The sequence below is a fragment of the Mercenaria mercenaria genome, chromosome 13 (genome assembly GCF_021730395.1).
Source record: "Mercenaria mercenaria strain notata chromosome 13, MADL_Memer_1, whole genome shotgun sequence".
Lineage (NCBI taxonomy): Eukaryota > Metazoa > Mollusca > Bivalvia > Venerida > Veneridae > Mercenaria > Mercenaria mercenaria.
The window spans coordinates 49,442,168-49,467,065 of NC_069373.1; the positions used below are offsets into that span (position 1 = coordinate 49,442,168).

At 34.1% G+C, this 24,898-nt stretch overlaps 1 protein-coding gene across 4 annotated transcripts in view; it reads left to right on the plus strand.

Annotated features, from left to right (window-relative positions):
• Window positions 1-24,576, plus strand: part of LOC123528726 (uncharacterized) — a 30,802-nt gene extending 6,226 nt beyond the window's left edge. For 2 of the 4 annotated variants that reach the window (XM_053521776.1, XM_053521775.1), the window contains exon 2: window positions 22,157-24,576. In XM_053521776.1, the coding sequence (XP_053377751.1) occupies window positions 23,120-24,508 (1,389 nt within the window). In that variant the 5' untranslated portion in view covers window positions 22,157-23,119 and the 3' untranslated portion in view covers window positions 24,509-24,576. Of the gene's footprint in view, window positions 1-14,544; window positions 14,752-22,156 lie in introns of those variants that run through there. The other 2 variants (XM_053521774.1, XM_053521773.1) reach the window with 2 other exon arrangements.
• Window positions 24,577-24,898: the final 322 nt, after the last annotated feature.

Sequence of the window (24,898 nt, forward strand, 5' to 3'; positions counted from 1 at the left end):
TAAGAAAAAATACCTTAGGTTTTAATTACCCTCACCCAACTGAGCTCGCTCGTAAGGAAATAGGCCTTCGTTTATTATAATCCCGCCGTGAAATAGCGGAGTTTGTGTGTTCGTGCAGTTATATATAGGTTCTTGTCCTTGGTATAACATGCCCATGCATTGTTAGATTTTTAAATTATTCGGTACAAATGATCAGCATGGATAAAGGTTTGTTGCGAACATGATCCATGTTGATATATCCATATCATGGTCACAGCTTTGAACTTAGATTTGTTTTGTTATTTTGCTGAAATATTTACGTTTGTGTCCGGATCATAACTCGCTGTAGTCAGATTTCCAAATACTTTGGTACAAATAACCACCATTTATTGACAATCTATAGTGATCATATTACACATATTAATGCAAACGACTCAAATTTTTGCACCCTGTAGAATGGTTTTGATAAATATTATGTTTGTATATACGAGTTTACACTTATACAATAGTTTACGGGCCTGGTTAAACGCACCGATACACGTAAAGTCTTAACTGGGTGGATGAGAGACACAATAGCTCTGGAAATTCCGGTCCAGACTGGAAATTCAACAGGCTCCGCCGGTTTCGTAATCTGCAAAACTATGCACTGCACCACCCTCACCGATGGAGTTACTTGTGCCGCTCCTATAGAAATACAAAATAAGAGTATTTCCATACGAATGTAGACACCAGGCCAGGCAAGAAAACTTTCTTAGTAAATATAATCCAATAATGTTCACGTCAGGGTTTTGAATAGGACATATTTCATTGTCTTTAGTATAAGTTTTTTTTTTTTTTTTTTTTTTTTTTTTTTTTTTTTTTTTCAATTTTTGATGTTCAACGCAATGCGAGTTGACAAAGATAAAAAAAAACGAAAACTAAAAACCTATCTTGCAGCGAACCCGCGCACGCCGACGACATCAGGATCAGAACAATAACATTGAGTAGTCTTCGAATAGTCAAGCTAGTCACTATTTATATACCCGGTGTTCTATGGAAACAAGCTTTTACAAGACTTTCTATGTTAGCTGAGACTGCCTTGATCTTGTTTTAGTACATTTTTGTTGTTGTTGTTGAAGCGATACAACCAGCGATTTGCCGATTATAAATTTAACAGGGATTGCATGTGGTGTGCATCTTCCCCTTTAATCATACATATTCATTTATTTAGTAAAAATAAAATCTTACAAACCAAAACCGATATGGGAAAGCTATAAGTGACATGTACATGTAGTACCATGCTAATATGAACAGACCAGTCATGATAACGGTATTCTTTCCAAGTTTAATTGCCAGATAACAAACCAGTACCAAGATATTAACCTGACCGGAAATATCCCTCTAATCAACAAGAGGGTAGTCATGGCCCACTATCGCTAACATGAGTTAATACTACACTAAACAGGTTATTAAGTATGCGGTTTTTTTGCCATTTCCGGGGCCATAACTCTAAGACAAATTGCGTGATGTGGCTACTCTTCGAGGGACAAAAAGCAAGATAATAATGATATATAATTTCAATGCAAGTTTGGTCAAAATCAAATAATAAATGTGATCTATGTCATGTTTACAATGCTTATATCAAAATGTCCGCTGAATCAGAAGGGTACAGCTTAAAGTATTATAATGCTGCTAAACTCCTGTTACGTATGATGAAATAGACATTTAAATTTGATAAATGATTTTATACATGGTTGCATATACCCCAGTCACATATACGGCGCGGATAGCTACGTCTAGCCACGGATAGAAATGTAGTAACACGTATCGGTCCGTACCTGAGCCGTACGGATTGCTACGGGTTACTACTTTAAGGTACGGCTCAGGTACGGATCGTTACGGATCGATACGGATTACTACGTTTCTATCCGTGGCTAGACGTAGCTATCCGCGCCGTATGTGTGACTGTGACATTAAGGAACTGTATTAACGATTGCTTTATTGTGCGAACGACTGTTCATCGCGTATCAAAGGTCGTATAATTTAGTATTCTTACAATGCTAGTTCTCCATATGAACAAAAAAAAACATTTTAAGAACATGCAGTAAAGTATAATTATGTAAAAGACTTTTCCATATTCTTACTTTTTCGTTTCGAGTGAAGATTTTGGTAAAAGTCTTAGTTCATTGTTGTTGTTTTATTTCCTTTTTTCTCTCAGAGTAAACAGTATAAAATTACATTTCTCGGTCAATCAAATTTTGACTTGACTTTCGGTTTCGTTCCAAGTCTCAGATAGGTTGGCTAGTGAATAATTACTGTATGTATTGCTGTGTATGCTTGTAAGTAATATTGTATCAGTTTTTATAAGTAATATTGTATCATATAGAGTATCAAATTACTGTATCGACTCTAGTATGTAAAGGCAGGTGTGATAGGATACCTCTAATGTATTCTTACGCCAGATGTGTCTGATATGATCTTAGTTTTTATTTGTCTTCTGAAACAAAACAAAAGTCGGCGATATATGACCATTTTGTGTCGATTCGCCGTAAAACCCAACTCACTCACTCACTCTGAAACAAAAAATCATATGTAAGTATTAATGTCAAAAATATAACTTTAACTCGACACTTTTTACATACGTATTAGGTCACTTGGTCATTAATGGTATGTAAAACATCTTATTGTGATGTAGCATTCTATAATGGTATTAATGGTGATTGTCATATCATGTCTTAATGTACTTGTTGTTCTGTGTCTGTACATATATGATCATATTTGTTTCATGTACATATGTCGTGCTTTTCAGTATTGGAGGAATTAAAAGTTATCTATCTATCTATCGGTTATTAAATCTGCGTTTTTTGCCATTTCCGGGGCCATAACTCTAAGACAAATTGCGTGATTTGGCTACTCTTCGAGGGACAAAAAGCAAGATATTAATGATATATGATTTTAATGCAAGTTTGGTCAAAATCAAATAATAAATGTGATCTATGTCATGTTTACAATGCTAACGTCAGCAAAATGTGTCATTTTAGGGGCCATAACTCCAGGACAAATGGTGCTATATAGCTGGTTTTCGCAATAAACCGAGGTGGTATAGATATATAACTTCTATACAAGTTTGATTAAAATGGAATCATAAGTATGGTCTCTATTGTGTTCACAAGACTAAAATAAGCAAATGTTACCATTTAAGCCATTACTCGGTGACAAATGGCGCGATATGGCTGTTTTTAAAGGAAGTGAGATCCTTTATAAGTTTAACAAGGCAGCCATAAAGACAGCTAAATCCCCCGCCACTGGTATGCATAGTGAAATGGCAAACCTTTGACCTTGAGCTGTGACCTTGACCTTGAACTGACATGGCTGACCCATCATATTCTGCACATCGTCTAGATGAGGTGTTCATTTGACCCAAGTTTCATGAAAATCCTGCAAGGGGGTTAGGAGGTACAAAGCTCAAACTTTTGACCTTGAGTCGTGACCTTGACCTTGAGTTGACATGACTGACTCATTAGTTCTTGATGAGGTGATCATTTGACTCAAGTTAAATGTAAATCCTGCAAGGGGTTTAGGAGATACACAAAATGGAAGGCTCAAACCTTTGATCCTTATTGTGACCTTGACCTTGAGCCGGTATGGCTTACTCATCAGTTCTGCACGTCGACTTGATGAGGTGATCATTTGACCCAAGTTTTATAAAAACCCTTCAAGGGGTTTAAGAGATAAAGAGCGGGCACGAAATGGAAGGCTTAAACCTTTGACCTTGAGTTGTGACCTTGACCTTGATCCGGCATGGCTGACTCATGAGTTCTGCACATCGTTTTAGATAGGTGATCATTTGACCCAGGTTTCGTATGAATCCTTTAAGGGGTTTAGGAGATACAGAGGGGACACAAAATGGAAGGCTCAAACCTTTGACCCGGCATTGTGATCTTGACCTTGAGCCAACAAGACTGATACATAAGTTCTGCACATTATATTGATGATGTGATCATTTGACCCAAGTTTGATGAAAATCCTTCAAGAGATTTAGGAGATACAGAGCGGACACAAAATGGAAGGATCAAACCTTTGGCTTTGAGTTGCGACCTTGACCTTGAGCCGACATGGCTGACTTATGAGTTCTGCACATCGTCTTAATGAGGTGAACATTTAATCCAAGTTTCACAATTATCCTTCAAGAGGTTTAGGAGATACAGAGCGGACACGAAATGGTAGACTCAAACCTTTGGCTTTGAGTTGTGACCTTGAACTTGAGACGACATGGCTGACTTATAGGTTCTGCACATCATCTTGATGAGGTGATCATTTGACCCAATTTTCATGATTATCCTTCAAGGGGTTTAGGAGATACAGAGCGGACACGAAATGTTACGGAAGGACGGAAGATGGAAGGTCGGAAGGACGGACGGAGACCATTCCTATAACCCAAACCACTCGTGGCGGGGGATTAATAAAAATCAAATAATAAATATAGTCCCCATTGTGTTGACAAGGATAAAATCAGCATTTTTTTGTTTGTTCGTTTGTATTTTGCCAATTCAAGGGCCGTAACTCCAAGTAAAATGGTGCAATACGGTTGTTTTTTAAAGGAACCGAGATCTTATTGATATATAAGTTGTGTGCAAGTTTAGTAAAAATAAACAAAAAATGTGGTCTCTATCTCATTCACAAGGCTAAAATCAGTAATTATTGCCATCTCTGAGGCCGTAACTTCAAGACGAATAACGTGATATGGATGGTTTTTGAAAGGAACCGAGATATCATAAATATATACACGTTCTGTGCAAGTTTTGTCAAAATCAAATAATAAATGTTGTCTCTATCGTATTCACAAGAAAAATGTGAACGGACGGACGGTCGGGCGACGGACGACGTACAAAGGATAATCACAATAGCTTACTTTGTTACTTCGTGCAAGTAAGCTAAAACATGTTACAAATACGTTTCAGATGTAAAAATGCACTTTTTTGTTCATTTTTCCGATTGAAAATGATATGTGACAAATGTGATCAGATGTCACATCAAAAATCGGCATCGATCACATTTGTCTCAAAAATTGTTACAAATGTGCTTGATATCTGTTACATAATTATGCGATCTCATTTGTAACACGTGTTACATATGCGATCGCATTTGTAACACCTGTTACAAATGCGATCTGTTACGAATGTGGTCCTACAACTGTGCCCGATCCAGGTAGTTCGAGTGAACCAATATAATAAGTATTCTGAAGAGTTCTGTAAATGCTACAACATGAAGCAAACATGCGTTGACGCTTTTTATTATGAAACGTGTAAAAATCTCATGCCATTTAAAAATGCTACGTCGAGAAAATTTCACTAAACTTTCATGAAATGCGCCGAGAAGTCAGCATTTGGTTACGTCATTATCTTTTGAAAGAGGCGTTGTAAGGCCATCTGTCACAGAAAAGATGTGTTAAACGGTACATGAGTGTGAGAATCTCCCTGTTGGCATATGTTTCCTCTTCTGTTAAAATACCTCCTGAAAAAGATAAACAAAAAAAAAGCAGTTTTATGCTGGAACATACTGCCTTATGCGAGGTCGATATGATACGAAAATAGATTCATCTGTTTTCAGTTTGCATGAAATTACATTCAAGTTAGAACAGATTTTCTGCATCCACACCGTAACTTTATACATTGAACGACGATTGTCACTTTAAAAAAAAATGGTGTAATTCCTATATTCACATATTTTACATCATGATGGGACAGTTATATTTGAACAATATTTAAACTTAAGACTGCGAACTTTTGAAAATCGATATATTATCAAGTGAATAAACATATCAGTTAATTTATAATGTCCGATGTATCGTACCTCATATTCACTGATAACAGTGTAGGAGGAAGTTATACATTATAAATAGACCTCACAAACAGTTCAAAATATATGGCAATATTGTGGACATAAAATTATAAACGTTTTTCTTTTTGTGACTGTGTCAAATTGCCTAAACATTTCAATCTATATAATAATTGCTTTCAGTGAAGCCTGTGTGAGGATTCAAGGAAGTTACCGATCTGAAAAGGTATATATAACTCATCGCTTCGGCCGAACACGTTTATCTAGAAATGAACAGTAAATTTCATCTATAACAAACACGGTTATAATGAATTTTCGGTTATAATGAACATGTACCAATGTTTAACCTACTTAATTTGATGTGTAAAAATGGTTATAGCGAACATGGTTATAGCAAATTTTCATATTGATTTTATTTGCTACATCCTTTCGACCATGAAATAATTTATATTTTACCAACTTAAGTACAATTATAGTACATATCCATGATAACTGAATATAATATCATAAAAGTTATCTTATATTTTTATAAAACAAATTACTCCGACAAAATGTCTTATACAAAAGCGTTTAGGCGTGAAAATGTCATTTGATTTACTGAACAAATATTTTATTATTTGTTGACATTATATTGTAATGTTATTAAAGAAATGTGCCTTTTTAAGTTTTCACTGACGGCATACGTTTTAAATATTTCAATGTTCAGGATTTTACCAAATAAACCATCAAAAACAATAAATTGAAAGAATGAAACGTATCTTTTACAAAACAACAATGACAATTTTTTAAAAAAAATGGAATTAACAGAAAGAGAAATTTGTAAAACACTTATATTCACTTGATCTAATTTGCAATACTTAAATAGTATTATATATTATTACAATATATCTTGAAAAATAGCATATATTCATACATGTATTAATCAATCCTATTTTTATTACTTAAGACATTATACAATTTACTTATTACCGCAACTATACTCTGTATATGAAGAATAGGTAGATATATAGATGCCTTACTATATGATTATAAAACGTATGATATAAAAAGTCGATACTTTTATTAATATACTTTACATAGTAATTCTGCATTATGTCTTTCTAATCTACTCCAGTTAATTACTTTCTTGTTTATTTGTCTACCGGTGTGTATTTCCCACCCACATTTTTTTCTTGCTCACATTCTGTATTTCATTGCATTTGTTGTTTTTATATGAGAAACAATTAGCATTTTGTTAAAAAAAGTAAAATCGACATTTCTTGCTTTTTATTCCATTTTTCCTAATTTGTATAATTTTCGATGAGAGGTGCTTACTTAATCTTGTGACAAGTTCTTCGCCGCTCTGTGAGTCAAAGTTTCACAGTTTTCTTGTTTCATATGTCGTTGGTCCCGATTGTCGACTGATAATTTTGCTTGCAAATAGTATCAACTATTCTATTACGACCCGATTCATTTTCCTATTAAACGAAGACGACGGAAAAATGAGAAGTCTGTTGAAATAATATAACTGGTCGATTGTCTCAAAATTATATAGGCTGAGCCAGACCAGTTTAAACAATGCAACTTAGTGTAATCTCATTAAAATGTTTACACAGCAAGATACATGATAACTTAAATATTTACTTTACTTTACTCACCTTTATCAAATATTGACTACCGTTGATACAGGTAATATACGAAAGAATGACAAGTAATCCATTTGATAAAACAACAGCACATAACTGAAGTATGCAAATCAGCTAACGAAAATATACAACGATAGCTTCCTCAATATCTATTTATCGCCAAATATAGAACTGTTTATGTCATTCATTGTTAACAGTGCCATCGTCCTCATTCTAAAACTGTTATCCTATTTTGAGATATTTAAAGATATCCAATGCGTATCTTTCACAAACTATTTTATTTTTGAGATAATAAGATTAAATTTTGAAAATCCTTCTCGAATAAATTTATCTAGACTAAATTATAGATCTATTTTTAGCTTACCTGTCACATAGTGGCAAGGTGAGCTTTTGTGATCACCCTTCGTCCGTCGTGCGTCCGTGCGTGCGTCAACAATTTCTTGTCTGCACGATAGTGGTTTCATTTATGATTTTATTTTAACAAAACGTGCACACAACTTGTATCATCATAGGATCTCGGTTCCTTTCTTAAACTGGCTAGATCCCATTATGTGTTCTAGAGTTATGGCCCCTGAAACGGCCAAAATTACCTATTTTGACCTTGTCTGCACAATAGCAGCTGCATTTATGATTTGATTTTTACTAAACTTACATACAACTTGTATCACCATAAGATCTTGGTTCCTTTCTTGAACTGGCCAGATTCCATTATGGGTTCCAGAGTTATGACCCCTGAAAGGGCCAGAATTAGCTATTTTGACATTGTCTGCACAATAGCAGCTGCATTTATGATTTTATTTTAACCAAACTTGCACACAACTTGTATCACTATAAGGTCTCGGTTCCTTTCTTGAACCGGCCAGATCCCATAATGGGTTCCAGAGTTATGGCCCCTGAAAGGGCCAAAATTAGCTATTTTGACCTTGTCTGCACAATAGCAGCTACATTTATAATTTGATTTTAACCAAACTTGCACACAACTTGTATCACCACAAGATCTTGGTTCCTTTCTTGAACTGGCCAGATTTCTTCATGGGTTCCAGATTTATGATTTGATACAAACTTTCAAAATATCTTCAACAATAATAAATCTTGGATTCCTTGACGGATCTGTCAGATCCAATTGTAGGTTCCAGAGTTATTTTATATCTGATTACCCCCCCCCCCCCCCTTCAGTAGGTACTTATAGGACTTATTTGAAATTTCATTATTGTCATTAGTTGGACTGAGACAATCAGAGTATATAACTATGGACTGATTTTATGTCAAATTGCCTCCCTTTATTTCAAATCAAAATAGGTATATATCCGTAACTAATGAAGATATTTTTTTGAAATTTCATTTATGTCAACAGATGGACTTGGACAATCAGTGAAGATACATATTGACTGAATTTATGACAAATTACCTCCCTTTATTTTTATCTAAATGAATACACCTTAGCAGCTTCTAATGAGACTGGTTTGAAACGTTATTTATGTCTTCCATGGTAAGAAATAGTCATATTAGATAACTCTTGATTGAACATTTATTGACATGAATACTTTACTAATATATTGTTGTATAGGCTTGTACTTTCTTCTACATGTATGCATATACCAATGCATGATTACCTCCCCTGATTTTAATAAAAATGGATTGATCTCGGTAAATATTTATAGAACTCATTTGAAATTTCACTATTGTCTTTAGTTGGACTGAGGCAGATAGCTTTGGACTGATTTTATGTCAAATTACCTCCATTTGTTTCAAATTAAAATGGGTGTATCTCAGTAACCAATGAAGATACTGATTTGAAATGTCATTTGCGCCATCAGATGGACGATCAGGGTAGATAACTTTTGACGGAATTTATGACAAATTACTAGTACCTCCCTTTATTTTATGTAAACGAATATATCTCAGCAGCATCTAATGAGATTGGTTTAAAATGTTATTTAAGTCTTCCAGGGTAAGGAATAGTCATGTTAGTACAAAAATGCAGCATTTGAGCCTAGGATCCTCAAACTTGGTATGGGAATTGGACTTGACTAGGTCAAAAGGGACTATTACAAGAAATGTTTATCCTGATGATATTTAATGTGTATGCCTATGTGCTCTATGTCAAAACTTGATCATATCATTTTGAGCAATGGTACTCAGGTGAGCGATACAGGGCTATTATGGCCCTCTTGTAATAGAGATGCATTCACAATAGAATTCACAAAAGACTTCCATTTTTAGTGGTCGTACACATTTATACTGCGCTAGACTATACATGTATTAAAGGCGTTCTATTTTCAACGTTGTTACAAACAAAACTGTTAATCTTTTGTTTACATAGTTACTAATAAGTAATTGTTCAAAATTTCAAATATAATATTGGGTCTAATATACCTTTAACAAGTTCGGTATATGTAATCTTTATTCTCGTCGTAATACATACAACCAATAAACAGCTTTATTACATACTCGTTTCTATTTCCCATCAGGTTACACTGGTACCGGAAACTTCAATATTGTTCCATACACTGATGCCTGAATTTCATATCGGGTGCGTGACGTAATTCAGTGTTTGTTGTTGCACTATTTTTTCTATTTAGTTCAGTATTGTCAATTCAATTTTTCGTTTTTGTGTCACGTGATATGAACAGACACCATTTTAAGCGCCATAACAATAGTGAAAACATGGTCTAAGAGGTGTTCTTTGTAAATTCCATCAAGGTTGCGCTATTTTTACACCATATATTGACATGCAGTGTATGGCAATGGCACTTATGACAGTTCTGACATTTTCATGTTTTTGCAATAGATCTACTATTGTTTCAGCAGTCAATGGCATCGCGTGATGTGGATGAAATTCTTTTTTGATGAAATGCGTTACACAGTTCTACTGTGCAACACATTGGTTCTGCACGTTACGTAATCTTTAGCTTGCTGGCGGCAAGCGATTCTGCCTTTGCGACCAGTGCAGACCAAGATCAGCCTGCACCGCACTTCCATGCAGGCTGATCATGGTCTTCACTGTCCGCTATTCAGTCTGTAAATTTTCAGCGGACACCCCTTCGAATAATAAATGGTATTGCCCAAATTGAATGATGGCCCAGTCCATTTTCTTTTTCGCCTAGGGGTTAAGTCACGTAGATCTTCCTAGCCAAGCAACGTATCGTGACTCATAGTACAATTTACAGTATTTATGAGACACATACTATGGTGTTGTCGGTGGAGGGCAGCAAAGAGAGTTTGGTTGTACATGTTTTATGACGCATTTGCACAGGTCTTTTCATTAACTCCCTACATACTGGTCACCATGAATGACGTAACATTTGTTGTTTTTGCCTCTCACGAATATGATTATTTTATCATTTTCGACTTGCATCAGCGTGATTTGTCTGGATACATCAATTCAGAGGGTTTAGCAATTGCTTACATTTTAATACTTTTGATGACTTGTTCTTCTAATTTTAAGTGCATACTCAGGCAATTCTTATGAATTGACACCAGTTTTCGTTGAAACTGAACAAATTAATGATCAAACGACATCACAAGTTCTTGTATTATTACTGGTATTTTAAGATTATCGATGGCAAAAGAATCAAGAACATTTCTTCCAAAGGTCCAAAATACAGATTCGTTCATGTATAAACTTTGAAACATGCCTCCCTGAAATGACTTAGTATTTATTTATTTATTTGGGTTTTACGGCGCACCAACACAGTATAGGTTATATGTCGCCAAACAGGACTACACATTTTGGTTTCACAACTCATTTACATTAGGGAACAAATGTTGAGCAACATAAATGTACGGATAACGTATGTTTTAGTGCTTGCGGAACTAACATATTCCGAGTTATTCTGTAGATGTTATAACTAGAAACAAACACGCCTTAAGACTTTTCTAGCATACAACGTGTAAAAAGCTCAAACAGTAATATTATGTCGGGCAGTGTCACTAAATTTTTTCATGAAATGCACGGGTATATCAATATTGTCTGACGTCATTTCCTTTTGAATGGTGCGTTGTAAGTCTGCGGGCCACAGGAAAAATATGTTAAATAGTGCGTTAGCGCGAGAATATCTCTTTCAGCACAAATTTGCTCTCCAGTTAAAACACCTGAAAATGATCAAAACAACAGTTTTATGCTGGAACATACAACCATTGCCTTCCAGTAAGGTCGATGTAAACCGGAAGTAATGACGTAACGTTCTTTATTCGGATAATTTAAAATAAAATAATGTCTTGGCTTGGTATACGGAAATGAAAATCGTTTTATGAATTATTGCCAGCACGTGAATAAATTTGTCAAAAACGGCACCGTTACCATCTTCCTAAATATAAAATATGGTATTAAAACGTTTGACACGTTAAAATGATTCTAAATAATGTCTTAAAACCAGCGTGTAATGAGCGGATCTCTGTAGTCTTCGGCAAATATCTCATAATCAAGCACACGTACCTTCACAATTTGCCGAATTTTCTACGTAAATTCTGTTCTTTTTGAAATTCAGAAAAATCAATGCTTTCGAATGTGCAGAATTACCTTAAACAGTCTTAAATAATTCACATTGTTGATAGCTTTGAAAGTCGATATAAAATCAAGCCAGTAAACAAAACGTTTAATTTATGACACACAGCCTGTATTCACTGATAACATTGAAGGGCAAATTTATACATTGTAAATTCTCCCAGTTAGATAAAAACTGTATAGTGCAACACTGCGGACATAAATATGGATTAAGATTAGACCAGTGTATAATAGGTATTTGAAACATAAACTTTCCTCTTTCTGGGACTTTGCGAAGTTGGATAAGCAATCGACATCTAAACACAATTAGTATAACACGATTGTTTCAATGCGATGACACAAAGTTAAATGATGTCAAAATAAGAGGTTATTTTACCGGCTTCTTCACACCGGTTATTGTGCCAGCTTTCGGTTATCGGCCTTGCTTACATGATTCTGCCCTATGCAGTCTTATTATACCATCTATAATTAGGTATATAATAATATACATTTACTTAACGGTACTGTGGAGCAAGTAGCTTTTATTAGATCGACTAAACCTTTATTTGCAGGAGTAGGTAATTCAACGGTAAAGACAGGCCTGAAGTGGTTATTAGCAGATAGATAGATAGATAGTTATTTATTTCAGTCTCATCATCATGTACATCATTACATAAAACAAAAACATACATGCATAAATTTACATACACATTATATATATATAACATGGTACACAGATGCCACTTATTAATGAGTTATAAGAGACTAATCATTTGTATCACAGCTGATATACAAATACAACACTTGGATAAAAAAAAAAAAAAATCTTAAAAACAAAATTTTAAACCATATGAAGACTAGTAAGTCTAAGGAGCAGTTGCCAATCACTCATAAAATTAGATTAAAAGGATGCATCTAAAACAAAACAAAAGGGACCACATGAAATAAAACTTGCGCATTAACAAGAATGATATTTTTTTTTTTGAAATTGGAAATCCCCTGTCAGTAAAAATCCTCTTGTAAATGAACTGATTAGCTACTACTCTCTAGACCAAGGTAAGACAATATGTAAGCTGAAAGGTACTACTGACCCTTATTTACATTTACGCTTAAAAAATACTAAAATTCATGTTATACCGTACAGTTTCTTTTTCCGTTCAAGTAAAATATGGAAGCAGGTTTTGGCAGATATATATATATACAAAGTTTTCATCACTGAAAATTATAATCATTTTCTCATCATCAGACATATACATATTCTGATTATTTTCTGACAAATTATTAATTGCAGTGACTAAATCTCTCCTTATATCATTATCTACTGGGCAATAAAAAGTACGTATTTTTCATCTTCTATAATATCATGACAATTAAAACATGTTCTGTTTACAACATCAATATTTTCGTATCTACCCAGGACCTAACCTATATTTGAACGATGACGTAGCCCGAGTGCCAGTATAGGGTTATGTGCATGTAAGAAACGTTAGTGTCGTATAATGAGTTTCATTTTTAAAAAAAGGTTTCTGCACATCTGTGCAGGCTGCTCAGAGTCTGCATTATTTGCTATTCAGTCAGTAAATTTTCAGTGGACACCCCTTTGACTCATAAGTGGTACTGCCCAAACTGAATGATGGACCAGTTCATTTTAGAAATTTAGCAGGCTAAAAGTTAAGCAGTACTAAACTAGCTGAACTGTTATCATACTTGATGGTTTTACAAAAAATTAGATAATAAACATTTATGAGGTGTGCATGTAGTTATACAAATATTATGTCCTAGCATAACTTAAAGCGTATTTTCATAGTCTACGATAAAAAACAGGTATATTCGAGAGTTCATATATCACTTTAAGACCGCGTAAAGCTGCAAAGCATTAATGGTGATATCTGAGCAAAGTCGTTATTTAGCTGAAACATAAACCTTTACATTTAGTTTTCACATTAATAGCTGGTGCCCGATCCAGGTAGTTCGAGGGAAGCAATGTAATAATTATTCTGAGGAATTCCGCAAATGCTATAACATGAAGCAAACATGCGTTGACGCATTTTTATTATAAAACATGTAAAAATCTCAAACCATTTTAAAATGTTATGTCGAGTAAATTTCACTAAATTTTCATGAAATGCGCCGGAAAGTCAGCATTGTTTGACGTCATTTCCTTTTGAAAGAGGCGTTGTAAGTCCATCTGTCATAGAAGAGATGTGTTAAACGGTGCATGGGTGTGAGAATCTCCCTGTTAACAAATGTTTACTCTTCTGTTAAAATACCTCCTGAAAAAAAAAAGATAAAAAAAAAGCACTGGTATGCTGGAACATACTATCACTGCCTTAAGTGAGGTCGATATGATACGAAAATAGATTCATCTGTTTTCAGTTTGCATGAAATTACATTCAAGTTAGAACAGATTTTCTGCATCCACACTGTAACTTTATACATCGAACGGCGATTGTCACTTCTAAAATGGTGTAATTCCTATATTCACATATTTTACATCATGATGAGACAGTTATATTTGAACAATATTTAAACTTAAGACTGCGAGCTTTTGAAAATCGATATATAATCAAGTGAATAAACATATCAGTTAATTTATAATGTCCGATGCTCTTACCTCATATTCACTGATAACAGTGTAGGAGGAAGTTATATATTATAAATAGACCTCACAAACAGTTCAAAATATAAGGCAACATTGCGGACATAAAATTATTATAAACGTTTTTCTTTTGTGACTGTGTCAAGTTGGCTAAACAATCGACATGCAACATTTGAATCTATATAATGATTATTTTCAGTGAGGATGCATCGATATGGAACAGGGGAATTTACCGATCCGAAAAGGTATATATAACTTTGGTATAATAATAATAATAATAATAACTCCTCATGTCGGTTGAACACTTGTTTATCTAGAAATGAACAGTAAATTTCATCTATGAACAGTAAATTTCATCTATAACAAACACGGTTATAACAAACAATTTAAAATGTCCCAATGTTGAACCTACTTGAATTTGTTCTGTGTAAAAATGGTTATAGCGAACATGGCTATAGCGAACGTTCATATGATTATATTTGCTACATCCTTTCGACCATGAAAGAATTTATAATATTACCCACTTAAGTACAATTATAGTACATATCTGTGATAACTGAATATAACATCATAATAATTATCATATTATTATAAGACAAATTACTCCGACAAAATGTCTTATACAAAAGCGTTTTAGGCGTGAAAATGTCATTTGATTTACTGAACCAACATTTTATTATTTGTTGACATTGTATTGTAATGTTATTAAAGAAATGTGCCTTTTTAAGTTTTCACTGACGGCATACGATTTAAAAATTTCACATGTTCTGGATTTTACAAAATAAACCATCAAAACAAGTAGTAGGATAGTCAAATAAATTGCAAGAATATAATGTATCTTTTACAAAACCACAAAGACAAATTACAAAAAAAGAAATGGAATTAACAGCAAGAGAAATTGGTAAAACACTTGTATCCACTTTATCTAATTAACAATACTTTTAGAAATAGCATTACATTTTATTACAATATACCTTAATAAAAGCATATATACATACAATGTATTAATCAAACCCATTTTTATTACTTAAGACATTATACAGTTTACTTATTACCACAACTATACTGTGTATATGAAGAATAGGTAGAGATACAGATGCCTTATTATATAATTATAAAACACATGATATAACATTTTACAGTCGATACTTTGATTAACATACTTTACATAGTATTTATTATGTCTTTCTAATCTACTACTGTTAATTACTTTATTGTTCATTTGTCTACTGGTGTGTGTTTTCTACTCACATTTTTGTTCTTGCTCAAATTCTGTATTTCATTGCATTTGTTGTTTTTATATGAAAAGCAGTTGCCAGTTCTTTCGATGAGAGGTACTTACCTACTCTAGTGACAAGTTCTTCGCCGCCATGTGGGTCAAAGTATCACAGTTTTCTTGTTTCATATGTCGTTGGTCCCGATTGTCGACTGATTATTTTGCTTGCAAATAGTATCAACTATTCTATTACGACCCGATTCATTTTCCTATTAAACGAAGACGACGGAAAAATGAGAAGTCTGTTGAAATAATATAACTGGTCGATTGTCTCAAAATTATATAGGCTGAGCCAGACAAGTTTAAACAATGCAACTTAGTGTAATCTCATTTGAATGTTTACACAGCAAGATACATGATAACTTAAATATTTACTTTACTTTACTCACGTCTATCAAATATTGACTATCGTTGATACAGGTAATATACGAAAGAATGACAAGTAATCCATTTGATAAAACAACAGCACAAAACTGAAGTATGCAAATCAGCTAACGAAAATATACAACGATAGCTTTTGGTGTCTGTCATCCTCAATATCTATTTATCGCCAGATATACAACTGTTTATGTCATTCATTGTTAACAGTGCCATCGTCCTCATTCTAAAACTGTTATCCTATTTTGAGATATTTAAAGATATCCAATGCGTATCTTTCACAAACTATTTTATTTTTGAGATAATAAGATTAAATTTTGAAAATCCTTCTCGAATAAATTTATCTAGACTAAATTATAGATCTATTTTTAGCTTACCTGTCACATAGTGACAAGGTGAGCTTTTGTGATCACCCTTCGTCCGTCGTGCATCCGTGCGTGCGTCAACAATTTCTTGTCTGCACGATAGTGGTTTCATTTATGATTTTATTTTAACCAAACTTGCACACAACTTGTATCATCATAGGATCTCGGTTCCTTTCTTAAACTGGCTAGATCCCATCATGTGTTCTAGAGTTATGGCCCCTGAAAGGGCCAAAATTACCTATTTTGACCTTGTCTGCACAATAGCAGCTGCATTTATGATTTGATTTTCACCAAACTTACATACAACTTGTATCATCATAAGATCTTGGTTCCTTTCTTGAACTGGCCAGATTCCGTTATGGGTTTCAGAGTTATGACCCCAGAAAGGGCCAGAATTAGCTATTTTGACCTTGTCTGCACAATAGCAGCTGCATTTATGATTTTATTTTAACCAAACTTGCACACAACTTGTATCACTATAAGGTCTCGGTTCCTTTCTTGAACCGGCCAGATCCCATAATGGGTTCCAGAGTTATGGCCCCTGAAAGGGCCAAAATTAGCTATTTTGACCTTGTCTGCACAATAGCAGCTTCATTTATAATTTGATTTTAACCAAACTTGCACACAACTTGTATCACCACAAGATCTTGGTTCCTTTCTTGAACTGGCCAGATTCCTTCATGGGTTCCAGATTTATGATTTGATACAAACTTCCAAAATATCTTCAACAATAATAAATCTTGGATTCCTTGACGAATCTGTCAGATCCAATTGTAGGTTCCAGAGTTATTTTATATTTGATTACCTCCCCTGATTGTAATTGAAATGAATTTATATCAGTAGGTACTTATAGGACTTATTTGAAATTTCATTATTGTCATTAGTTGGACTGAGACAATCAGAGTAGATAACTATGGACTGATTTTATGTCAAATTGCCTCCCTTTATTTCAAATCAAAATAGGTATATCTCCGTAACTAATGAAGATACTGTTTTGAAATTTCATTTATGTCAACAGATGGACTTGGACAATCAGTGATGATACATATTGACTGAATTTATGACAAATTACCTCCCTTTATTTTTATCTAAATGAATACACCTTTGCAGCTTCTAACGAGACTGGTTTGAAACGTTATTTATGTCTTCCATGGTAAGAAATAGTCATATTAGATAACTCTTGATTGAACATTTATTGATATGAATACTTTACTAATATATTGTTGTATAGGCTTGTACTTTCTTCTACATGTATGCATATACCAATGCATGATTACCTCCCCTGATTTTAATAAAAATGGATTGATCTCGGTAAATATTTATAGAACTCATTTGAAATTTCATTATTGTCTTTAGTTGGACTGAGGCAATCAAGGTAGATAGCTTTGGACTGATTTTATGTCAAATTACCTCCATTTGTTTCAAATTAAAATGGGTGTATCTCAGTAAGCAATGAAGATACTGATTTGAAATGTCATTTGCGCCATCAGATGGACAATCAGGATAGATAACTTTTGACTGAATTTATGACAAATTACTAGTACCTCCCTTTATTTTATGTAAACGAATATATCTCAGCAGCATCTAATGAGATTGGTTTTAAATATTATTTAAGTCTTCCAGGGTAAGGAATAGTCATGTTAGTACAAAAATGCAGCATTTGAGCCTAGGACCCTCAAACTTGGTATGGGAATTGGACTTGACTAGGTCAAAAGGGACTGTTACAATAAATGTTTATCCTGATGATATTTAATGTGTATGCCTATGTGCTCTATGTCAAAACTTGATCATATCATTTTGAGCAATGGTACTCAGGTGAGCGATACAGGGCCATTATGGCCCTCTTGTAATAGAGATGCATTCACAATAGAATTCACAAAAGACTTCCATTTTTAGTGGTCGTACACATTTATACTGTGCTAGACTATACATGTATTAAAGGCGTTCTATTTTCAACGTTGTTACAAACAAAACTGTTAATCTTTTGTTTACATAGTTACTAATAAGTAATTGTTCAAAATTTCAAATATAATATTGGGTCTAATATACCTTTAACAAGTTCGGTATATGTAATCTTTATTCTCGTCGTAATACATACAACCAATAAACAGCTTTATTACATACTCGTTTCTATTTCCCGTCAGGTTACACTGGTACCGGAAACTTCAATATTGTTCCATACACTGATGCCTGAATTTCATATCGGGTGCGTGACGTAATTCAGTGTTTGTTGTTGCACTATTTTTTCTATTTAGTTCAGTATTGTCAATTCTATTCAAGCTGTTGAACATATTTATGATGTTTACATTATATGTATACGTTTAGATGTGTATGTAATAAAAAGGTTATTATCTTTGCATCGGGAAATATGCTCTCGTTCTTCAGCGGAAGAATATTGCGCTCCTATTTCCCGATATTTCCCGATACAAAGCTAATAACCTGTAAATATGTAAATATATATTTACAATTACAAATGTACTACGCCGTTCCGTGTTGGAACTACATACACAGTCATATCTAGATCAATGCTTTTACAAAAACTATAAAACAATATATCCGAACTAGTTTTTACTAAACCATAGGTATCTTATTAAAAATAACTAGATATTCAAAAAAGTACATAAAACAATAATAATATTTGAAAATATTTTTTTTACTATTTTACACACTTTAATAATTATAAAAAATGGTTGTAGGTGACCCGAAACCTGTCGATAAGATCAGCCTGCTTTGATTAATAGTAAAACTTTTTCAGTGGACAAAAATATTTGAACACAGATAAAAAAAATTCAAAACGGTACCTTATTTACAGCATAAATATCACTACTTACATGTTAAAAAATTGCGTCTTTTAAGAATTAAAAAGCAGGTTTTGGCGCTAGTCTTGATAATATTTGGGTCAGAAAACAAGAATATACATATATCCGTTTCAGACATAGAATGAAAATTGTTTCTACAAGCGATTGCCGTTTGAAACAGCGACTGACTTATATCATTATATACTGGACAATTCAACATCACGTGAATCTCATCCTCAACGGCACTGCAAAAAGGACATGCCCTTCTTTCAAGCTCAATGCATTCGTAACGACCAGTTTCAATTTTAATTGGTGCTACACCGCATCGAAATTTACTAAAAGCTGCACGATGTCTAGGAGGCATGATCAATTTGCAGTACCGCTCAGGAAACAATTTATAAAACCGAAATTTATTACAACTTCTGCCAGAATTACCTACCACAGCATTGATTCTAGCAAACCACTTGTTTTAAAATATAATCATTAAATAATACCGTTTCACCATCATTAATAAACGAATTTGGTAGTAAATGGTCTATATCTACATATACTTGCAAATTGTTGTCTTTGCGAAATTCTCTAATGATAAAAAGCCATTTTTTACATGATATATTTGCTTTACTATATGCCCACAGTGCTATTTGCTTGTTGAAACGTATTATGTCAAAAGATCCGAGACGTAACCAGTATAAAAATATACTTTTCCATTGCCGTACCACTGGGGGCTTCCATCCCATACCCCCGAGACCCCGTCATTAGGAGTATATCTTCCGACGCCTAGGAAGAATCGTAGCGCTCTGTTATGTACAGCATCAATACACGAAAGGACTTGAACCCCCACAACATAGCATTGTAACTGATGACTGGCCATACAACGGAATCGGATAACTTACTAAAAACATCATACGGTACACCCCCAATATTTTTGCATTTGGCAACGCAATGCACGACTAGCACTCTGAGCAACTGATACATTTAAATCAAGTTCTTCATGCAGTACCACTCCTAAATAAATGTATCTATCTACTATAGCCAACTGATTATTACCACACATAAACTCACATTAGTACATGTCTGAGAATTCGGCCGAAAGTGTACATTATTACTTTTTGTAGGATTAATAGTCGTATCATTTACTAAACACCAATCATTTAATGCTTTTAACAATTTTTGCATATCATGTGTAGACTCTGCTATCAAAACAATATCATCTGCATACAGCATAATGCAAACCTTTTCATTTACAATAAAAATACCAATATCAAGAGATTTGATATACAATGGCAAATCTTTAATAAACAGATTAAACCATCGTGTTCCGTCGTATTATTATCAATAATATTGCCATAATCAATATCTGAATGGTTGACCGTCTGGAACAACGAGCTAAAATAGTTTTTCCATTTGTTTAAAACAACACTGATATCATGTTAAGTCGATCCGTTATCAAGCACAACTTCCATTGGAATTCTATTACTGTTTGAACAATTTACTCCAATTTTTCCAGTAGACTTCCAGAATTTAGAACTATCATTATTACATTCTCCCAAAAGCTGGTCTTGTAAGGAATACCAATGGAAACGTTTAGCTCGTTGCAACGCAAACATCTTACGTGTCTGTATATATACGGTATGAAAACTGAATAGCAGTTTTATATGAAGAAGTTTTGTGGTACTACAGTTGAAAGTAAACATAATTTGAATGCACATAACATCTTTTATTCATTATATGACTCGTTATATAAATGGCTGGTCCATAGTCTGTGCTATTAGCCGATCAACAACGCTGTACTTTGTAGGACTAAAGAAAAAAACTTGGGGAAAAAATGAAAATTTATTTCTGATGTCATATTCTAAAACACTTGTTGAATTTCTTGCCGGTCAGCAGCCAAAATAGTTGGCTCTTCCGGGCTATAGATACTACAGACCGGCAAATCAGTAAAACTGTGTAATATCAGGCAACAATAATGACCCTTGCTTTGTTTTATATGCCCATGGATCAAGATAACGGGATATCTTTTGCTTGTAAGTAGTGGGCTGTCTGTTTGCCTGAGTGTACCCATTAAGTACGGGTACGTTAAATAATTCATTCCAAGTCAGGATTCTCTTTCATCCATCTAACAGGAAAATACCCCAAATATATTTTGTATTTATGAAATCAAAGACTCAAAACATTTTCACTTGCACGCCTATTTCTACAGTTTCAAATTTGCTTAACTCTAGCGTCTAGTTAAATATCGTGGTCAAACAAATATTCTCAAAAGATCGAGTCTTAAAGATATGATGACAGCGTCTTTCTCGGACAGTGATATAAGTATAACATGCTTTATCCATTGCACAGCATCGTACTTCACACATTTACATATACTCTCTGCAAATGTATTTTGATATCGAATGAAGGCACTATACTGTTTTATCGGTACCTTACGAAGGTCCGCTGTTGGTAATTTCTCCACTGCAAATATACATTGTATGTTTACGCTCCACGTGAATGTGTTTACGAAATGATTTTTAGTAGCACATTACAGTATGTAATCATAAAAATGCTTATATAGGTTTGTTCTAATTAATTTCAAAAGGGTTCCTCTTAATGGGGGCAACGTTGGATGTGCTTAGCGGAAGCATTTTGCTAAAAATATATATTGTAAACAATATGTTTTAAGGACAGTTATAAAATTATTTTTCTTTTTCATTCAAAAGCTTCATAGTGTTTTCATGTGTTCTTTTTAACCTAGTTCTAACATCGAACATAAATTATATGGAATAGAAAGCTATCAGAAATATATGTTTTTGCTAAAGATAAAAATAACAGCATTCTGCTTTTTATTTTTCAGTTTTGCCGACACATGAAAGCATCAAATTATAGCCAAACTATTTCAACGACAGATCATAGCCAAACAGTTTTACGGACAAATTTTAGCGAAACAGTTTTGCCGATAACACATAGCAGAGCAGTTTCACCAACAAATCATAGCCAGATAGTTTTGCCGACAAGTTGTAGCCAAACAGTTTTACCGGCAAGTCATAGCCAGACAGTTCTGTAGACAAATTAAAGCTAAACAGTTTTGACAATAAATCTTGGCCAAACAGTTCATATACTGATATTGATGAAATGAAATTTGCACTGCTGGAAACTGATCTACAAAACTTGACGAATTTTAATGACAGTCCCGACGCAAGGTAAAACTACCTGTATTAAAATCACATTAGGAAAATACGAACCAAATTGAAAATTAGAATATGCAGCCAGAAGTTAGTTATCAGCATATAACAAATGACTCTGGTTGCAACACAAAGATTTGAAAACGTTTTTCTGTTAAGGATTCTTGTTTTGTATTGAAAGTACTTATGACTAAAAGGGTCCTTCCTTTAGTCTAAAACCATAACGGGGCAGCATATAACAGATATCACATGTGATGGTTTTAATAATATTGCTGGGATGAGATGTTGCTATACTGAAAGTGTTAATAACAAAACAACATTGATCTAAATGACAGTAATAAAATAGGGCAACAGAAACAGACAGGTGTTTGATATGATTTGAAGATAACAGATGCCAGTAAACTTGACTGAGAATTAGAAATGATACCAAGTGCTATGTCTTTGTTTTATGACAGTAGGTAAAGTCACACCGGGCTTCGCAATATACGTGAACTTTGAAGCTATGTGAAATTTGGGACACGTTGTACATTCATGAATACTTTTAAAAGAAATGTAAAAAGAGACAACTGACTTAAACACACAAACAGAAAATAGCGCAGAGACTGAATTAGAATTCTAAAGAAAAGACATTGAGGATGAAAAAATACATACGTATTGCAGCGTTAATCTATGTAATAGTTTCTGTAGGTTTTGCATTGTTTTGGATGTTTACAGGAGGAGGAAAGGGGGTAAAAGGTTTGGTTGTTGAAGGTTATTTCTATCAGACAGATGCGAAGCCTGTGATGCAAGGCAACCATTATCATTCTAAATCAAAGCGAACAACTTCATATACAACAAGTACTTTAAAACGTGTATTGCCATGGCAGTGGAAGGAGCGAAATGAGAACTCATATATTTTGGATATTATGAAAGGCGAATCTTTTTGCGGAGGTAATTTTACAGGATACGATGGGAAGTTTGCTCAACTTACTAATGCCATTATTGACCCTAGTAGAGGTCAAGGAAGGCGAGGTGGTGAAAATATATCAGAGGTATTAAATCAGCCAGAGGAAAATGAGTACTACATTTTACAGTCGGGATATTTCAAACTGAATTGTAAGAAGAAGATTCACTACAACTTCAATTCAAATTCACACCTTAGGCAATGGATAAATGTGTTAAATACAACTGTAGAAAACCCTGCTTACAAAGTAACATATAATAGTTGGACAATTGCAGTAAAGCGTTATGAGTATGTTAACCTGTATCATACAATGACAGACTTTTATAATGCGTTTCTGGTATCTAAAGCATTTAAAATGCAACCTGGAAACATCACCATATTGTGGATAGACGGCCACCCATCTGGAACTCTTGACACAACTTGGAAAACTTTATTTGGACCAATATTACGCGCGGGATATATTCAACAGCCATCCATGTTTAATCACATGATTTGGGGAATAATGGGATATGACAGTCCACTGAATATGCATGATAGTAAGAATGTGCCATATTTGGAAGAATTCCGATTTTTCTTCCTATCTAGACATAACATTCCAACAAAATCAGAGCTCAACTGTACTAAGTTAAAAATAATGTTTCTGTGGAGAAGAGACTATGTAGCACATCCGCGAAATCCATCTGGGTCCGTCTCTAGAAAAATAAAAAATGAAAAAGAATTATTAGATAGTGCAATGAAACATTTTGTCGGTGATGACGTCTTTGGAATTCAGATTGATAAGTTAGACATGAAGAATCAGCTAAAACTTATAGCTAACGTCGACATTTTGATCGGGATGCACGGAGCAGGTCTTAGTCACACACTGTTCTTACCTAAACACGCTGGTTTGATAGAGCTCTATCCCACATACTGGTCAAATGCTAACACACATTTTAAAGCTATGGCAAGGTGGAGAAATCTTCATTATCTATCATGGAACAATATTGACAGAACGAAAGAACTTGCAAATAAATATACAATAGTTGATGTTGAAGCTGTTACAGGTTTAATTGGTAAAATGAAGCGCAATATATGCAGATAAAAGCTATATGGACTGATTATTATTATTATGTGTGTTTATCAAAAAACAAACAGAGTTATTGAAGTTTGTTAGTTAGCTTGTTTGTTTATTTTGGGTTTAACTCAACAGTATTTCAGTTATGTAACGGTGGGCAGTTCACCCAACTAGTGTTCCCTGATTCTGTACCAGTACAAACCTGATTTCCGCAAGTAACTTCCAACTTCCCCACATGAATTAGAGCTGGAGGACGACACAGTGTCTTTTATCGAATCGTCACAGAGAACATACGCCTCGTCCGGGGATCGAACTCACGGCCCCGTGATCCGTAGATCAGCGCTCTCCCTATTTAGATAAGCGTTTGTATAGCACTGTCCTGTAATACAAAGTAATAAACAATACAAGGTTACTGTA